At 42.7% G+C, this 16,784-nt stretch overlaps 1 protein-coding gene across 1 annotated transcript in view; it reads right to left on the bottom strand.

Annotated features, from left to right (window-relative positions):
- USP33 (ubiquitin specific peptidase 33) overlaps nucleotides 1–16,784 on the bottom strand; it is an 83,657-nt gene that overhangs the window by 50,924 nt on the left and 15,949 nt on the right. The window contains 2 exon segments of the mRNA XM_038412049.2: nucleotides 12,168–12,230; nucleotides 15,437–15,490. Coding sequence (XP_038267977.1) covers nucleotides 12,168–12,230; nucleotides 15,437–15,490 — 117 coding nt within the window.

The following is a 16,784-nucleotide window of genomic DNA, read 5'->3' as shown; positions in this document are numbered from 1 at the left end:
ATGATTTTAAAATTAGTCAATTTCACATTTTCAGATGTTTACATAAGGCTATTGTAGGGGGGTTGTGGAGCAGCCCTGCAGGGGAAGAGGAAGTCTTGTCCCTCCCCATCCCCAGCTGGGACTAGCAGCTGGAGCTCTGCGCAGAGTAGGACTCCCCAACCCCATGCAAGATTTCATGGGGAAGATCAGATTTCATGGTCTGTGATGTGTTTTTCACAGGCATGAATTACCAATATCTAGGGCCCTACCAATGGGATAGAGTGTTTTCATCTCTAGGTCAGTATTTAAAAATCTCCCCTGGAGATAACAAGACTGTCAGCTACAAAATGTTGGGGCTATATCCTGAATCCAGTTAGTTAAACTATTATAGCAGAAAGGACTTTTAAGTACAGTCTATGTATTTGGAACTGCCCCCCAAAAATCAAGATTTATCTCAAATTGTAAACATTAGAACAGTAGCATGCGTGTTCTCATCAGATATACAATGGATAACAAAACTGACAATCCTATGGCTATTTGCTCAGGTTCAAACATGTAGTTATGTTCAAGCAAAATAAATAAGACTCTCAAATGAAAGGGTGGGTCTCAAGTATGCTGCCTTATAAAGCTTAAGTTCTTTGAAGTTTCTTATCTCATACAGATCAGTGTTAGTCTAACTGTAAGTTAGCATTTTGGATTTAGTCCAACAAATATCTGGAGTTAAATGATGGTAGGAAAGGTCATTTACCCCCGAAGTTCCTCATGCAGGAAGTTCCAAGCCAGTGGGTTTCTGTGAGACAGAGGTCCCCAAAGAATGGGGCACACCCCCCTGGGGGTGTGGAGGAATGCCCAGAAAGGTGCAGTGGGACCTGGCCATCCCTTACAGTGGTGGGGAGGAGCACCATCCAGCCCATCCCTGCTCCCAGCTCTGCTCCAGTTTCGCCTCCAGCCACGTCCCTGACTCCCGTCCCCGTCCTCAGTGCGGCTGTGCTCCCAGCCCTGCGACAGTCCCAGCCTTGGCCGCTGGCTGCGTCTCTGTTCCCAGCCCAGGGCAGAGGCTGGGAGTGGAGCCGCACCTGGCCGCAGGCCCGTCTGCTGGCCTCCACCACAGCCTGGCTGCAGCTCCGCTCCAGCTCTTGCCCTTGCCCTTGCCCCAAGTCTTGACCCCTGGCTGCAGCCCCAGACCCATATCTAGACTTGGCCCTCTTATCCCTGTCCACATCCCTCCCTCCCTCCCTCCCGAGCCACAGCACCGCTCCCAGCTCGGGGGGGGGGGGGGGAGAGGGGAGACAGGGGGCATCGACAGGGAAGGGGGGGCGCAAGCCTCAAAAGTTTGAGGACCGCTGCTGTAAGAGCAGACCCAGAAGCTCCTGCCTTGATATCCCTAACACAATCTATTTTCATCTTGTTTTCATGTAACACTCCTTTCTTCTTTGATCTCTCCATCTGAATTTCTTCTCTCTGACCATCATCTCCCCTCATTCAATATCACACCACACATTTGTCCCATCCTTGCCCCGTCACTGGGCCTTCTGCAACCTCCAGTCTATCAATGTTCATGAATTTTCTACTACATCAGGCCCCTCCTCCCAACCCTCTTGTACACTTTCCACTCTGCTTTTTCCTCCACCCATGCCCTTTTCTACCACTGTGAAGTCCAATACACCAATTCCAGACCTATCTCACTCCCAGCATCTGCTCTCTCCATTACTGTTCTTGTGCTGCGGAGCATCCTGGGACCTCATTAATTTCCTCTACTGCAGATTCCTTCTCTCCTTCAACTATCATCTCCCTGGCGAAGCAACTATACTTCTCCCACATGGAGTCCCATGCCCACAGTCCCCATCACTTCTTAGTAACCTTCAAGTCCTTCCTTAAAGCTCTCCCCTTCCTGTCTCTCTGCACAGGATCTTGCAGTCTTTTAGAGGAAAAATAAAAAACAAAACAAAACAAAACCCAAACAACAAAATCCACCAGGAATCTCCCCCTTGCACTTTCTCTTTCCTTTCTCCTGTCACCAGCCTTGAGATCTTTTGCCTTTTCTCCTATAAACACCCATATCTGCCACAGTGATCCCATTCCTCTTCCTATCTCCTTACTTCTATTGATCATTCTTCCTTTATCCTTCTTTCTCAACCTCTTCCCTCACAATATGAACAATATCCTGGTCTCCCTTGTCCTCCAAACTATCCCTCAGTCCTACCTACCCCTCCAGCTACAGCCCCATATCTCTCACATCTTTCAACTCCTTGAACACAGTCTACTACCAATGCATTCACTTCTCCTCCAATCCAGTCTTGGACCCCATCCATTTGGCTTCCAGTGTTTCCCCCCTACTGAAACCTCTCTTTCTAGGGTCTCCAATTATTTCTTCCTACACAAATTTCAGCCTCTACTCTTCCCTCATCTCCTTTGACCTTCCTCCTGCTGCGTTTAATATTATAGATCATCCTCTCCTTGATATCATAACCTCACACTGGGCTTTCCAGATACTGTCTTCTCCTGGGTCTCCTCTTACCTCTGTGACCATTCCTCCAGCGGATCCTCCTCCCTTCTCTCACTCTGTGAGAGGGCTCTGTCCTTGGCCGTTTGCTCTTATTTTTGAGCGACAGTCGGTTCACATGGCCTCAGCAGTCGCCTCGAGGCTGATGGCTCACTACTCTCTCTCCAGCACTAAACTGTCTCCTATCCAACTGCATATGTCAGCTTGTCTCTCCAACATCTCTCCTCCTGGATGTCTTAAATAGAACATGGTCAAAACCCAACTCCTTATCACTGTTGACAATGTCATCCTCCTCCCCGTCACTCAGGTCTGCAATCTCAGTCATTTTTAATTCCTCCTTTTCCTTTGCCCCATACTGCCATGCTATTTCCAAATCCTGCCATTTCCTCCTCAACATCTCCAACATCTGTCCTCTCCACAGTCAAATATCTCATTCAGACCTTAATTATTCTAATATTCTCTTCTCCAGGCACCCAAAAACACACGGTGAGCATTCTCTTTCTCACATACACGGTGAGTGCTCTCTCTCTCAAACACACATGAGCACTGCTGGCTAAACTTACATTGCTTGGCTATTGATCTGATCATAACCCCCCTCTCTGACCCCACGGCTGGCTCCCCATTTGCTATTGCATCACCTTTATGCTTCTTGTCACACCTTCACAGCTCTGTCTCTCCCTACTTACTCTCTCTTAACAAGCTTTATGTTGCCCGTCCCCTTTGTTCCACCAAGTCTCCAAGCCTGTTCTGAGCTTCTCCCATAAATTAACGCTGTGGATTCTTCTACATGGCCTTCTATGCATGATATGATATTCTCAAGCTTATCCTCAAAGCCGGTACATTGTCTACATTTAAGTGTCACTGAAAGACTCCTCCCAAGTTGCCTACAGTGATTCAAATGATACCACATATAAAAATTGTAAGCTTCTCATTACAGGAGTGTTTGGAAAGTGCACAGCACCTTGCGGGTGCTATCATAAATAATGACATGGAAACAGCCTTGCTGTTGCACAAGGTTCAAAGACACTTTCCTACATACACACACACCCTCCGCACCTTCCGTCTCTCATATGGCCACTCCACCCGAGTCCCTGCTCACAGACTACTATTGTACTTTAATAGCACACAGAGCTTTGGGGCAAAGTACACTTCTTGTGCAAGCTGTTGTAAGCTACAGATAAAATTTTCTCTGTTAATATGGCCTTGAACAATGCCAGTGTTTTTGACTTGCAGACTTTTGGATAACAAAGTTGCTAGAAATGGTAACATTTCCTATATTCATTTTCAGCAGAGTAACTGAAATAATTAAGTAGAACTTCCTTAATTATCAGGATAAGTCTTCACCTGCAGCTTCAGCTATGTAGAAGCCTACAATAAACTGCTACAAACCTCTACAGCAAGGGCTCAATATTCTCTAAGTGGAGGAGTTAAAAATTATTATTTCTAGCATAGCCAAATGCAAAAGAGATAAAGCAAGGAAGCTAGTGAAAATGAGAGAGAGTGACAAACTGACATCAACCTTAATTGTTTCTCAAGTTAGAAAGATCAGAAATCACTATCTAGAATACTAGAGGGATGGATCAAATGGATAAAAAGAGCTTCAGTTAAATATGGGCTACTGTCCAGAAATTAAAGGAAATGAAGGAAACTGAACAAGAATGTGAGACATTGCTGTTTGAAATGAAAGCAGGTAAAGCTATCTTTTCCCTTTGTGCTACCTGAAAAACACACATCAATAACACTAACTTAGGGTGTAAGAAGGCAGCAATAAACTTCAGTACAGTGCCAGGAGACTATAAATGTTTATAAGAAATGCCAGGTACCACCCACTCCACAAATGCCCTACAAGTAGCTCACACAATATATCATTTTACTTAAAAGTTGTAAAACTGATCTTTAATGCTAGTCATTAGCAAATCAGATTGTGAGATACTATATTAGGATTATATCAATGTCTAAATATTAGCTATATTATAGTAACACACTAAGGCTAAATCCTGATTGATATGCTATCCTGCTGTGAACAGTAAAAAAATGATCCATACCCCAGAATATAATTATTCTAATTAAAGATAAGATGCAAGAAGTAAAAATAGGAGAGAATACTGACAGGTGGGAAAGGAGAAAGGTGGATGAGGGCAAGAGTGAGTTTCTTCCTAAACAATACTGAAAGCAGTATACTTTTTGATATCTTTTGCTACAGAGCCTTTTGGGATACTGATCTATGGAATTTAGATACTGGTGCTGTTAATGAAATCAAAGTTTTTAATCACTTGTGTACACTCATTCTCCAACATGTTGACACACATTTATAAGCCACCTCCCACCATTGTGCTATAAAGCAAAAAATAAAGTATCACAAAAAAACCCAAAACCCTCTACTTGAAATTTAAACCAGTAAAAACAAATGAGAAATTTAATACAAGGAGAAAGGGATGTTAAGGTATTACATATAGGGCAAATAATGATAAAAAAAAATCCCAGGCGCCTTAGGCAAAAGTCTTAAAGTATTTAATAGACGTGTAAAAATATTATCTAAATGATTGTCAGGAGACACTGGATCCACATCCAAGGGGCCACAAAGTTACAATCACCTGCCAAGTTGAGATGTGATTCCTATGTGGTAAAACTCATGCAGGAGCCCTTGAGTATAGCCAGGGCCTATGCTATTATAATTTTAATAACCAATAGTGCCAGGTTAAAGTTAACCTGACACTTGGTAGACAGCCAATATCCACAACATGGGGTGGATGTAATACAAACACAGCTGCTCCAATCAGTGCACAAATGTACTACATTCTAGACTAGCTACATGCAGCTGAGTTACCCTGCAAAGAGAAATCTCAGTAATTGAGACTTGTGGTCATAAGGGCACTGTACTGCCTGTCATGGTATACAAACCAGACTCTGTTGTAATAACTGTAATGGGGATCCTTTGAAGCTGCTGGACAAAGAGACCCCTTGCAGTTCTCCTTAGCGCTCTAATCCCAGTACTCATTACGAGGACAGTATTATCACCTGGGGCAATGCCTTGGCCTGGATTCAGCAGTACTAGAACAAACTGCTGACTGACTAAACAATAGCAATGCATCTGTAATGGACTGTCATTGAATAAATAGGGTGCAAGCCTGAACAACAACGCATTTTTGTACCAAGTTAGACATATAGTCCACATAAGTCCATAGAAAGGGCATGTTAAAAGTAACATTTTTAACCTTACTACCTCTGAACATAAAAGAGGAAGAAGGAAAATCTCACTAGGTTTAGAATTTCTGAACCAAAGTCTCACACTGATGCTAAAGCAGATCCAAGTGCTCTCCCCAGCTGAAGCTGCTCTACCCCTCTGTTCATGATGCACTATGGGGAAAACTGAACTGTCCACATTGCACCTTACAGGAAGCTGTTGCAGCCCACAGAGACATCCTGTCAGGCCATCTTTTGGACATAATGACAGCATTTTCTCACCTACCAAAAGCACCTGTTGGAGCAGGATGACGATGACAACGTTAGAGACATGGCAGACTCGAACTGGCTGATGCTGCTTATGACGCTCAGTATAGCCGCTGATGCCCCTATGTAGAACCGCGCTTCCGGAGCAGCACCACAAGCACAGACTGGTGGGATCACACTATCATGTGCACCTGGAATGACCACTAATGAGAACCTCCACAAGAAGAAAGCTACATTTCTGGAGCTTTGTAAGCAGCTTGCCCCAACCTTCCAGTGTCATGACACACGCAAGAGGATGGCCAGAGAAGCAGGTTGCTATATACACCTGGCTACTCCAGACTTATACAAGTTCATTACTAACCAGTTTGGCATTGGAAAGACAAATGTGGATAAAGTGGCAGTGGAAGTTCCTGAGGAAATCAGGCATGTGATTTACAGCAAGATTGTGGGCATAATCAATATTCCTGAATTACTGCTGGTTTTGGGAGAACAGTGTTTCCAAATTGTGCCAGAGCCATTGATAGGATTCATGTGCCCATAGCTGCCCTCCTCAAGGGCACATGAGTACATAAACCACAAAGGATACTATTGTTATGGAGGTCCTTGTGGACCACAGAGACCTATTTATGGATGCCAACATGGGCTGTACTGGAAGAGTTCATGATGCCAGGGTTTCCTGCCAATCAGGAGTCTACCTTCATGGTCAGACCGGGATACAAGTCTCACCAGACAACACTGGCATAAATGGAGTAACTCTCCCCACTGTTATTCTAGGGAACCCCGCATACTATCTTGATCTCAGAGGCGCTGGCCAGAAGGTTTAATTACACTCTCAGTAAGTGTAGAATGGTGACTGAATGAGCATTTGGCAGACTGAAATCCCCCCCAGCTCCATTTACAGAACTGTTTAGATTCCAGTATCATCAATGCTGCCTGCACTGTTGAGGCTTGCTGTGCCCTAGACAATCTTTGTAAAGCCAAAGGTGAGCCATTTTCCCCTGCACGGACCTATGACAGAAATGGATTGCTGAACCAGAACACTCAGCCAGACGGTGTGCCTCATCATGTGTTTATTATTCAAAATACACATTATGAACACAAACGTTCTTAATAAAATAAAAGCCTTGATTTGTGAACATGGCAGTATTACAAAAAACAAAGACAAAAACCCTATACTAAAGCACTGTCAGGCAGGCCAATTGTCATTACTCTATCAAAACAATAGCAATAAACCAACACCAGTTGTAAAACCAGTAATAAAACATAGTGCATAAAATAAATGGTGAACTGTGTAAATAGCGAAACTGGTGCCAACAAGCAAATGCCTTACTTTTCCGTGTCCTTTCCCCCACCACCAGTTTTCCTTTCCCTTCTTGCACTTTCGGCACTTGGTACCACTGCACGGGGCTATATTTTCCCTCTCTAGTGTTAAGTAGCGTTAAGTCCCAGTTGCAAGAGTCACCCAACATAGAATTGTCCAAAATGTTTGTGGTCTGCAGCACATGGTATCATGGAGGGAACACAGGATGTCGTGCAAGAGCAGCAAGAATCTGTACTCTTGTGATCATTAGTCTCTCCTCATACACTAAAATTCTGTCCCCATGATCTTCAGCCTGTGCCTTTCCACTTGTCATGAATCCTTTTCCCTTTCATAATGCACCTGCTTGTTGGCCCTGTCCAGAATATCCTGTAAGTTTATCACAGAAACTCTTACTCTTTGACCGGTCTGTGACAGTTTGAAATCTCAGGCTCCTGCTGCAATGTGGCTTAGCTGGCAAGGTACAAGGGCCTGCAGAGGCTGAAGGGCCTGCATGTCCAACAGAACACTATCGTCTCAGTACTTCAAAAATGGCTCAGTGCATCCACAAAGTGCCTGTAGAATCTCAAAGCCAAAAACTGACACTTCGATAATGCTGCTTCAGTATATTGTAAGAGGAATGCTTCTGTTCCCAGAAGCTCCAATGGACACAATAGAGTTAGAGGGAAAAAAAGCACAACAGTAAGTTACAATTTACAAATGCTATATGTTTAAAGCAATGGTTCTCAACCTATTTACCATTGTGGGCCACATATGTAGCACTCTGTGGCCTGGTCTACACTACACAGTTAGGTCGACGAAAGGCAGCTTAAGTTGACTTAATTATGTCAGTGTCTACACTACAGCCGTGTCCCACCGATGTACATATCCTACTATACTGACATAACTCCACCTCCACGACAGGCATAAGGCTTACCTCGGCGTAGTTAGGTGACGCAGTGTCTATGTAGACACTCTTACTTACATTGGTTGTTAGCTCTCTCCTCAATGTCACAGCTCCAGGAGAGTCATGAAATTGACAAGAAAGCTGGACAGCTAGAGCCCAGCTATCCCTCACTCCCTTGGAGAGCTGGGTGGCTGGCTCCTGCTCCCAACTGGGGGTGCAAAAGCCAGCCTCCCACCCCCACCCCCTGCTAGAAATTTTGGCTGTCCTAATTTCACAGATCCATGTTGAAGCCATGAAATTGACAAGACTGACAGGCTCCCGGCAGGGAACTAAGTAGTCCTGGGCGGCTTCCCTCCAGCACAGGACAGGGAACTGGGAGCCGAGTGGGAGGCGGCATGCCGAGAGCCCAGGAGACTGTGGGGCAGCCAGGCTCCTAGCAGGGAGCTACCACCGGAGCTGAGAGTGTGGGGAGCTTAAGTAATGAGAAAATAGCACTGATTCTCTTAGTGGAAGCACTCCTCATGAGGACCCACACCAATGATCCAAGGAGGGTAATGTGGACATGCACCACCTCAGTAATTACTGCAGTGGCTGTAAGTAGACCCAATATAAGTCTACTTAAGTTTTGAGTGTAGACATGCCCTGTGTGTTATGTGGGCCACATCCACACAATAATATATTACCTGTATGTCAAATGGGCCACAGCTGTGTGCTAATTGGGCTGCAAGTGGACCATGGGCTGAGAACCACTAGTTTAAAGATTGCAGACTATTGTAGTCTTTGGGCTGAAGGGAGGGCATGCAGATTACTACCTAAGCCTTCTCTATCCCTTTAGGCATTCCACATTTCTGGGGGACATAATCCTTTGAATTTCCTGAATGGCAAAGTGAAATTTTATTCCAAGCTGCCAGTGACAAACCAGCCCGAGAGGTTTTCTAGCTATGACAATTGAGCAGCACATCTGGTAATAGAATTGCCTGGCGACCTTCAGAGGTGGGTACAGAAAATATGTCCCTCTCGAAATGTGAATAGCTATTTGGGGTTCCTAGAATGGGAAAAATTTGCAGCTATCAGCATCTGGAATTGAGTCAAAATTCCTGGGGGAATCAACAAGATGCAGTGTTAGCATCCACATGGATTACTGCCTCCCTATAGCTTCCAATAAAGCCTCCTCTAACTAAGTTTACATATACAAACACACAATATAATGGACTGTCAAAGAACTACACAGCCATCCCCCCTTCTTCCTTAGCACATTTCTGTACCACATACAACCTCAGCTGTATCAATGTATTTCAGACATTGATTTTTTTCATCTGTGCACTATATTTCACTCTCCATCTTTACCATGTACAGGCGGCTTGCTACACTGTTGTGTGGCTGATTTGTTCAGAATGGTATACTAAAAGGGAAGGTAATATATTATTTTTACTTTTAACACCTCAGCACATCTTTGCAAGAATGTGCAAGTATCAAGTAAAAATGAAAGTGTGAATGCTTGTTTAACTGTTGTTTATGGTTCCTGGTCTCCATTTTGAATTTCACATGATTGTGGTGGTAGTGGGTTGATACCAAGGCACTGGCAAGCATTCCACCATTAGTGGAAGCCTGCTTCTACCTGTAGCTAGCAATATATTTTGCTTTGGGTCAAACCAGAAATCCCTCCCATTCCTATAACAAACAGCAGCAGCAAGCATGGAACAAGAAACTTACCAGGCTCTGGGACTACTGCTGCTGGTTCTGTGGCAGGCTGCTCCTCCTGGGGATCATCAAACTGCCCCTCTGAGTATGGACTCAGGACATGCTACAGCTGCTTTGGTGGCAAAGCCTCCTCAGGAACTAGTGTGAGCACCAGAGTCGTTTTGGTAGCCTATTCCAGCTCCCCTCTAATTCAGGGTTCAGAAGGTTGCCATCCCAACTGATGGCGACCCACTGTTGGCTCCACACTCAGCACAGTACCCAGCACCCTGTCAAACTCCTTGTAAAAGCGGTAGGATGATGGAATGTTCCCAGAGGTATGGCTCTCATCCTTGGCTTTACAACAGTTGCTCTTGAGCTGCTTAATCTACTCCCTGCACTGGTCACTGGTCCAGTCAATCCCCAACTCTGCCAGCTTCTTCGCTCTTTCCTGATATGCATAAACATTTCTAGCCCTCGTACTGAATTCGAATGTTTTGGTCACCTTGCACCAGGGACTTACCAAATCTGGCTGATCTCATGACCAGGTAGCAGCGTGCATGGTAAAGGACTTCTAGTCAATGGCCATTGCAAATGCACGAGAAGGTTCACTCTGTTTGCAGTTCAATGGTCAAAATGGAAGGGTTAAATGGCAAGCAGCTGTGCTTGAACCAGTGAGTTGCTTCTGTTGCAACTACTTAATATGTTTACACTATCCAAGATGGTTTGTGTAAAATGGGACAGCGTGTCCATATGCACAAGCATCCTGTCTAACTATGCCATGTCTATCCCATAACTGAAGGCACAGCCCCCTAGACCAGGTTCTAAGCTTGGTAGGAGATGCACTGAAGCAGTACATCAATACATATATTATACAAATGCACTTTATTATATGATATACATTTTCCAAATGTTCAGATATTCCCTAAGAGTTTCCAAAGTTATAATGTAATGTACTGGAGGTCAGAAAGAAGAGGACTGCACAGTAAAGTGAATGGCCCTACACAAAAGTATATTTTCCTCCAAAGACAATCTTTCCAATCTTTTCTTTTTTGCACAATCTTTCCAAAGACCTTTCTGCTGTAGATTCAAGTCACGAGAGAAAAACATCCACATGCTGCAGAGGGTACATCTATAATCCAATAAAAAAAATCTGTGGCACCAAGTCTCAGAGCCCAGGTCAGTTGACTCAAGCTCATGGGGCTTGGACTGCAGGGCTGAAAATTTCAGTGTAGACACTTGGCCTGGAGCCTGGACTCTGAAATTTCCCCCCCCCCCACTGGGTCCCAGAGCTTGGGTTCCAGCCCAAGCTTGAACATCTACTCTGCAATTTTATAGCCCTGTGAACCCAAGTCAGCTGACCCAGGCCAGCTGCAGCCATACGGTGGGTCTTTTACTGCAGTGTAGACATACCCTTAAAGTGCAGACAGACAATTAACTCAAGCATCATACGTAGGAAGAAATAACCTATTTGGAAAAAAAAAGACATTACTGTTTATATAATAATGTCTGAGAAGAGTAAAAGACAAAAACTTAATAAAGCCTCCAAACACATGTCAGATGGCAGAATGCTGCTAGGAGTTGCAGGAATTATGAACAAGGTTCTGTGAGCTAAGCTGCACATTAGACCTGAATTATGGAGCAGGAATCCTGGACTATGCAATAATGATTTTTCCACCCCTTCCCCACACTAGTCCAAACTCTTCATTATTGATTTCAACATTAAATTCAATGTATTTTATGCAGATTTGTATATTGCAAACACAAAGATGCTTTCCAGAAATTGTCAAGGAGAAGCAGGATGTTGGGAGACAAAATTCCTCCTCCATTGTTACACATTGACAGTAATTAACTGTTCCACTGCACCCAGACCTACTGCCTGACTACATCCAACAGTGACAAAGAATTTTTGTTAAAATGATCAGCAATGAAATAGTTAATCTAAAAGAGCATAATTAAACTGCAGTGTTGACTCCCAAGCGAGAAGCATGGGGCATTTTATGTTGTGGAACACAATTATGCAGTAAGTTTAAATAGATGAATAATTGTGTAGCTGCATAATCATTTTATAAACACATGGGCCCCCAAATGAATTAGACATGATCCCCAAGCACAAGAAGGCATCATCAACAAGCAAAGCTTCAACTCAGAAAAAACTACCTGACTGCATTGGTCAAAAACAACAAGAATATTCTTTAACTATACTTCCCTTCCTCCACCTCCTCCTCTCAAGGAGTTAGGGGGAAAAAAAGCTGCTGTCCTAGAATAAAGGCTTTTACCATTTGATGGCAAGACCCTAGATGACAAAAACTAGAATGAAACTGTGTATATATATTATACACACACACCCCTACCTGAGAATGTATGGTACTGTGATCTACATGGGATTCACCGCAGCCAACATACGAACATCTATTCTGTCAAACAAAAATAAGAGACATAATTATGGTGCAGTATACTCTATTAATTCTTTTTAGTGAGTTGTCAAAACAAACATCCAGAACAAAATGATACAGCTTCCAAATGCATTTTTAATTCACACTATTGTACATTTGCAGGATTCTGAAAAGAGCAAGGTATCACGCAAGGTAAGCACTGCAATAAATAGTATAGTAAAGCAATGAGAATGCTGCAAGATTTTCCTCTGAACTTCCTTGATTTTCAGGGTAGGCAATGTTTTTAGACAATGTTTTTGATGTATGTCTTCTCTTCAGCTGTTTTAACTTGGTCTTTTTCTTATTTAAAAAAACAAAGTGTCCAAGATATTCTGAAAATCCATGAAATGTAAACATGGCACTATCAATTGTGTGTGTATTATTTGGGATCTTTAATTCAGAGTCTGCCTCTAAACTGTCAAAATTGTTAATATTCAATATGTCAATCATTTCAACTTCAGTGCACATTTATATGCACATCAAGGCTATTGACCATCTGAATAATATTTTATAACCTACAGATTTATTACCCTTGAAGGCTAATGGCCATCAACATTCTATCTTTAAGCATGTGCAATATTTGAGTTACAAAATGCAGTGTCTATTTACTCTCAACAATTCTGTTATTACAGTTCTGATTTAACAGGTATTTGCTGAGCTGGTATGCAAATTTGAAGCTGTCCGTACAATGCTAATCTCAAGACTTTGCTATTAGTCCCTCACTTCCATGAGCACCAAACACAAGCGCTTAAGTAATCTGTACATACTGCTTATGCACATTAACATATATACCCAGACGTTGCTCATACAAAGCGTTGGTACTTAAATGTCAAATAGCTCCTATACGTTTGCATTAACTGCTTTTTAAAACTTTAATAGCACGCATTTATAGAAGATAACAGTAGGTACTGATTAAGCAATGAGGCATAATGAAGTTTCTATCATGCTGGGATCTCATCATGTGCTGGGTGCTTGGCTAAGCACAAAGGGGAAGGCAAGGTGCCAAATCATCCAAGAAGAGGAGATATCACACCATGACACCTCCTTTGAAGTATCTTTTTCTGATTATAATATCACCCTATGGAAATATTGGTAGGAAATTAAAATAAATTATTCAATAAATGTCCAAGTGTTCCAGATTAAAGTGGATATAAATTCAAAACAGACAAAAAATGATTTTTGGTTTAGCAAATGCCTGGTGTACTCTCTCTCCCTTCCTTCCCCTCCCCCCCATTTAGTTTTGTGACTTTTCCATCTGATATTCCCATCCTTCCCACTCCTTCCACACTGGTTTCCCTCGCTAAAAGTTTTTGTTAGATGTAATTTGGTAGCTTAAAAAAATAGCTTAATGAGAAACTGTATAAATACTTGAGCGAACCTTCTCTCTTTTTGAGAGAAAGAACAGAAAAATCTGTTCTTTTTCTTACAACCAGGATTCTCTTGAAGGGGAAGGGGATGGAAAGCAATTTTAGAAATATATACATACTGGCTGCTTCCTGTCATGTTTCAGCCCAGATTTGAGTGTTGACAAGAGATATGCATCTGAGCTCACCAAGGAGTTGAAAAACCCTGCTGAGGCAGATCCGCACATCTGCAGTACCTCGAGTGATATTTTACAGCTGATTCAGCTGCACTTCCCTTCTTGTATCACAGAGATGCATCTTAATCAGAAGCAACATTCTCTCCATTCATTTTTTAAAAACATCTGGAAGCCCCCCTTCATGCCAAAAGCTGGGATGGAGAAGCAGCAATATATCTTAATGCTGGAGATAAGGTGGTGAAGTTATTTTAAGAGGGAGGGGGAAAAGAGGTAAGTAGGTAGAGTAGGTAAGGACAAAGCCTGAAGAAAGAATACTTTTTAAATGTTTGTATGGAATTTTTAAATGTTTGAATAAATGTTTATTTCACTTGTTTTGCTTGGTGAAAATGAAGTGACACTAGGTCAGGGGTTCTCACAACAATTGTTTTGGTGGCCTCAGAGTGAGGCCGGTGGGCCTCACTGACAAGTTTTCCTAAAATACTTAATTAACTTTAGGAAAAACAAATAAATATGCACATATATATGTCCACATTATTGTAATTTCTGTCTGATTTTTCTTCCATACTCAATAATAAAAATAATGTACAGCTGTCTCTATTCTTTACTGGGCCTAACAGAATAGAAACACAAATAAGGAGCTTTGTATGTTCTTGTCTTTTTTTTTTTTTTATTTAATGTCTTTTGATTTTTGGTTGCACCCCCCCCCTTTTTATTTATTTTTTTTTTAAAGAGATGTGCTAGTTACTAAGTCTGCTGTGAAAAGTGATATTAACAAACATAGAAATATCACTTTTCACAGCAGACTTACTCAGCTTCGGCAAGCTTTGAGACAAATTAAGCCCTGGATGGGGAGGTGAATATGGAGGTAGTGGGGGCCAAGGGCACTGGAGGGGAGAGTGACCTTGGGGCCAGAGCTTGCCACTGTATGGCCGGGGAAAAAGCCTGAACCCCAGTGGCTGGAGCCTTCCACCCACCACCCAAGGGCTAAAGCCTGACCCACCAGCCTTTGGAAGGTGGGGGAACTCACTGGCTGCCTGCTCCTCCAGCTCTTATGTCTCCAGAGGTGGGCAGGGCCCAACCACTGCTGGCTTTGCCCTCCCCCCATCACCACCCAGGAGGCTGTTGCCACAAGAAAAGTCCCTGGTGGCCACAAGCGGACACAGTGGCTGCATTTGAGAAACACTGCATCAGGTAATGCTGTGCTCCGACAAGTCAATATTTACTGTAAATACCAAGTATTTCCACTCTTTGTAAAGCAACTCAAGAAATGTAATTTGTTGCGATGCGTTAAGACCTTCCCAGGACTACTGACCAGGCAGAACATAGGATTTCCTAAAGCTATTTTATAATCTACCTCACTGACAAATAACCCTGGAAAGGCTAGTGAACAGACAGCAAAATTTCATTTTTAAGCTCATGATCATTTTCAGTTACAAAATGTATGCGTGTTTGAATCTTGGTTAAAAAGCAAATCACTTTGAGGCTAAAAGCATGTATGGTAAACTTTGATATAAAGTAATGTTTAGAGTTAAATTTTAACCCCTCATAATAGCTGTTTATGCAGGAAATGCTGCAAACCTTTATATATGGTTTCACTAGAGGGCCACACAGATCTATCACACATATCCCCTGCAGTAGATCAGCTTACCTCTAAGCATGCCCAAAGGTTTGGTCCTCTAACTTTGCAGTCCTGACAAGTGCCCTGTTAATAAAATATAGATAAGGAATTATTTTACTAATCCAGTTTCCAGGGATTAGTTCTTAGCCCAATGCCATTTAACATTTTTGTCAATGACCTGGAAGAAAACAAAGTCATCATCATGATAAAAGTTGGCAGATGACATAAATATTGGGGGAAATGGTAAATAATGAAGAGGATGTGTCACTGATTCAGAGCAATCTAGATAGCTTGGTAAACTGGGTGAAAACAATATGAATTTTTATATGGTTAAATGTAAATGTATATCTCTAGGAACAAAGAATGTAGGCCATACTTACAGGATGGGGGACTCTACCTTGGGAAGCAGTGACTTTTGAAAAAGATTTAGCAGTCATAGTGGATAATCAGCTGAACATGAACTCCCAGTGGGATGCTGTAGCCAAAAGAGCTAATGAAATCCTGAATGCATAAACAGGGGACTCTTGAGTAGCAGTAAAGAGGTTTTTTTACCTCTGTATTTGGCACTGGTGCGACCACTGCTGGAATACTGTGTCCAGTTCTGGTGAACACAATTTAAGAAGAATGTTGATAAACTGGAGAGCGTTCAGAGAAGACCCAGGAAAATGATTAACTAAAGCAATGATTCTCAATCTTTCCAGACTACTGTACCCCTTTCAGGAGTCTGATTTGTCATGCGTACCCCAAGTTTCACCTCACTTAAAAACTACTTGCTTACAAAATCAGACGTAAAAATACAAGTGTCACAGCACACTATTACTGAAAAATTGATTACTTTCTCATTTTTATCATATAATTATAAAATCAATTGGAATATTGAAGTTACAGGTTCAAATATCACAGTGAAATGTTTTCCACTTGTGAGCTTTGTCTGAAGCTGGAGCCCCAGGCAGTGGGTGGGTCTGACACCCAAGCCCTGCTGCCCGGAGCTGAAGCACTGTCATTTAGCTTCACGGGGACCCCTGTGGCATGTGGTTCCAGGCAATGGCCCTGCTTGCCACCCCTAGTATCAGTACTGCACTTGCAATTCCCCTAAACCCGCCCTGAGACCCCCTCCCTGGGAGCACAACCCTCAGGTTGAGAAACACTGATCTAGACTGAGTACCCCCTGGAAAACCTGTGCATACCCCTGGTTGAGAACCAGTAAACTGAAGGATTAGAAAATATGCCTTATGACTGAACTCCTTGAATCTCTCTCATTAGCTTAACAGAGAAAAGGTTACAGGGTGACTTGATTACAGTCTATATGTACCTTTGCATGGAACAAATATTTAATTATGGGTTCTTCAGTCTAGCAAAGAAAGGTATAGCTTGATCC

Source organism: Dermochelys coriacea, chromosome 8 (genome assembly GCF_009764565.3).
Source record: "Dermochelys coriacea isolate rDerCor1 chromosome 8, rDerCor1.pri.v4, whole genome shotgun sequence".
In the NCBI taxonomy this organism is placed as follows: domain Eukaryota; kingdom Metazoa; phylum Chordata; order Testudines; family Dermochelyidae; genus Dermochelys; species Dermochelys coriacea.
This window is presented reverse-complemented; position numbering and strand designations above follow the sequence as displayed.